Here is a 3,352-nt window from a genome sequence, read left to right as displayed (position 1 = left end):
TTTGAGTTCCTCTTCACTTTCTGCCATAATGGTGGTGTCATCTGCATATCTAAGGTTATTGATATTTCTCCCGGCAATCTTGATTCCAGCTTGTGTTTCTTCCAGTTGAGCGTTTCTCGTGATGTACTCTGTATATAAGTTAAATAAGCAGGGTGACAATATACAGCCTTGATGTACTCCTTTTCCTATTTGGAACCAGTCTGTTGTTCCATGTCCAGTTCTAACTGTTGCTTCCTGACCTGCATACAAATTTCTCAAGAGGCAGATCAGGTGGTCTGGTGTTCCCATGTCTTTCAGAATTTTCCACAGTTTATTGTGATCCACACAGTCAAAGGCTTTGGCGTAGTCAATAAAACAGAAATAGATGTTTTTCTGGAGTATTGTATTATTTTCTTGGAGTATTACATGGAGTATTACTCAGCTATAAAAAGGAATGATATTGGGTCACTTAGTGATACACATAGTTATGTGTATAGACCTAGAATCTGTCATACAAAGTGAAGTAAGAAAGATAAAAATATTGTATATTAACACATGTGTACATAACACATGTATATAACACACATGCATATAACACATGTATGTAACATGTATGTAACATGTATACAACACATGTGTACAACACACGTGTATATAAGACATACATGTGGAATCTAGAAAAGGTGCAGATGAGCGTATTGGCAAGGCAGGACTAGCGTTGCAGATGTAAAGAGCCGACGTGGACACGCGGGAAGGGGCAAGGTAGGACGAACTGGGTGACTGGGATTGGCTTGCTGCCATGTGTCAGATAGCTAGCCAGTGGTAAAGGGCTGTGCAGCACAGGAAGGGACTTCCCTAGTGATCCACCGGCTAACACTGTGCTCCCACGGTGGGGGCTGGGGTTCGATTCCTGGTCAGGGAACTAGATCCCACATGTTGCAACTGACGATTTCTCACGCCACAACTAAAAGATCCTGTACACCAGAACGAAGATCGAAGATCACTACAATTAAGGCCCAGCACAGCCAACAAAAATATGTTAAAAAGAGCTGCCTGTAGCACAGGGAGCTGTTTGGTGCTCTGTGACTAAGGGGCAGGATAGGGTATGTGGGAGGGAGGGTCAAAAGGGAGGGGAAGTGTGTGTTTCTACCACTGTTTCGGTTTCTTGTACAAAAGAAACTAAGAATGTTGTAAAGTAATTATACACTTTTTTTTTTGTTAAGAGAATGACGTGCAATAGAGACCAGACTGTGGGTTGTCAAGGGGTAAGGGGAATGGGAAGGGATGAAGTGGGAGGTTGGTGTTAGCAGATGGAAGCTTTTTAATACAGATTATCCACAGTGTCCTATGTATAGAACAGAGAACTATATTTCCTATCATACTATATTTAATATGACAAGTCATAAGGGGAAAGAATATTAAGAATGTATATAACTGTCATTCTTGTACAACATTGTTAATCAGCAATTGTACAAAATGTTAATCAACAGTTCAGTGGCTCAGTTGTGTCCGATTCTTTGCGACCCCATGGACCGCGGCACGCCAGGCTTCCCTGTCCATCACCAACTCCCGGAGTTTACTCAAACTCCTGTCCATCAAGTCGGTGATGCCATCCAACCATCTCATCCTCTGTCGTCCCCTTCTCCCGCCTTCAATCTTTCCCAGCATCTGGGACTTTTCCAATGAGTCAGTTCTTCGCATCAGGTGGCCAAAGTACTGGAGTTTCAGCTTCAACATCAGTCCTTCCAATGAACATTCAGGACTGGTTTCCTTAATGTGAATAAAAATTGAGTAAAAAAAATAAAAGATTCCCAGCATGCCCGGGGCCAGCGGCGTCTGCGCGCGGGTGGTTGCCTAGCGACCGGGCGGATCCCGGAAGGCCGGCGGCTTGGGGGCGGGATTTCCGGGGCGGTGGTTGCATCAGATTCTGGGAAGCCGCGGCGGCCTCCGCGAGTGCGGGATTCGGGTGATGGCAGGGTCTACCACCGAGCACGGTGTAGCGCGCGCGAGGGGCAGGCGGGGCAGCCTGGGCCGCGGGGCCCGCGGGGCCACGCGGGAGCCCGGGGGCGCCGGGTCTCTGAGGGACGGGCCCCAGGGCGCGCAGAGGGCGGGCCCGGACCCCCGGGTTTTCCCCGGCGGGTGCGCTCTTCCAACCCCGTCCGGGCCCTGCCGGGGCCGCCCCTCCCCAGGTCCTCCCAGACCTCGAGGCCTCCGGGTCCCCTTGCGCCCCGACCCCGGGGGCTGGTTCTGCGTTCCCCTGCCGGCCGCTGGGCCGGACCTCACCGTCTCCTGCCCCCTGGGATTTGGGGGGACAGGCACAGCCAGGGTCGTTTGGGGCCGCCCAGCCCCACGTTGACACTTAGGAACGTGGGGCCGAGGGAGCCGGACGCGGACGCACGGGAAGGGGTTGGGGTTTCACGAAGGCTGTCATCTGCGGCTGCAAGCAGTGGCCACGGGGACCTGCGCGGTCGCGGCGTTACTGCCTCCCCTTGATCGCCGCCCCCGGGGTTCCGTGAGCGTCTCAGGCTCTGTCCCCACGGGTCACTCGTGTCACTAGCCGGCAGACAGGCCGCCACCAGGCAGCCTCCGGGGCATGCTGGTTCCCTGCTCACCCTCCCTCCTGCAAGATCGCGGGGTGCCAGGCAGAGCGGATGTAGTCCCCGGATTCCGGAGTCCGGGGCAAGCTTTCCTTGGGAAGCACTCTCAGGGTGTCGTTTTTATTCTCTGGCTGCCCTGCTTAGACTGTACACACTTCCCTGGCCTCTGGGGTCGCCCTTGTTCGTGGGGTTCCTGGCAGGGAGCTCTAAGCAGCTGGACCCGGTGATGTGGGAGGCCCCTGATGACAGGGTTGCTGGGGTACCCACCATCCCGGCACCCCACATTCCATCGGACAGGTGTGCCTGGATTCCAGCATTGGCTCCACCCACCCAGATCCTCGGCCTTCAGAAGTTCCCCCGGACTCCTGAAAAATAGCAGCTTGGTTGATAGCCCAGTCTCTGGGGCTGGCCCCTTCCCCACGTGGGGCAGATTTAAAAAGTCGCAACTAGGAGGATGCAGTGAGCCTTATAGGGGTTGGTAGAGGTTAAGAATACTTGGCTGAAATGGGTGCTGTGTCCGGGTTGAAAGCACAAGATTGTTTCTTTTCTTCCTTCCTCCGTCTCTCTCTTCCTTTTTCATTTGAGATCAGAAATGACATATTCAGTTTTTTAGTTGTTTTTAACTGCTTCAGAACTGGAGATTTTCAGAGCCTTAGTAAGAATTGTCCTGTTTTTGGAAGATTCCTGCATACATTAAGCTGTCTGGGCGGCTAACAGGTTGTCCTGGTCCTAAAATTAAGGACCACGTCTCCTAGCCCACACTCTGCCCTCTCTTG

At 52.3% G+C, this 3,352-nt stretch overlaps 1 protein-coding gene across 2 annotated transcripts in view; it reads left to right on the top strand.

Moving 5' to 3' along the window:
• Positions 1 to 1,881: 1,881 nt before the first annotated feature.
• Positions 1,882 to 3,352, top strand: part of LOC104986922 (cysteine--tRNA ligase, cytoplasmic-like) — an 11,253-nt gene continuing 9,782 nt past the window's right edge. For both annotated transcript variants that reach the window (XM_010837642.1, XM_010837641.1), the window contains exon 1: positions 1,882 to 1,973. In XM_010837642.1, coding sequence (XP_010835944.1) covers positions 1,949 to 1,973 — 25 coding nt within the window. In that variant the 5' untranslated portion in view covers positions 1,882 to 1,948. The remainder of the gene's footprint in view (positions 1,974 to 3,352) is intronic.

The sequence above is a fragment of the Bison bison genome, unplaced genomic scaffold (genome assembly GCF_000754665.1).
Source record: "Bison bison bison isolate TAMUID 2011002044 unplaced genomic scaffold, Bison_UMD1.0 scf7180017864080, whole genome shotgun sequence".
Classification (NCBI taxonomy): domain Eukaryota; kingdom Metazoa; phylum Chordata; class Mammalia; order Artiodactyla; family Bovidae; genus Bison; species Bison bison.
Note: the sequence above shows the minus strand (reverse complement) of the source record. Positions and strands in the feature narration are given on the sequence as shown.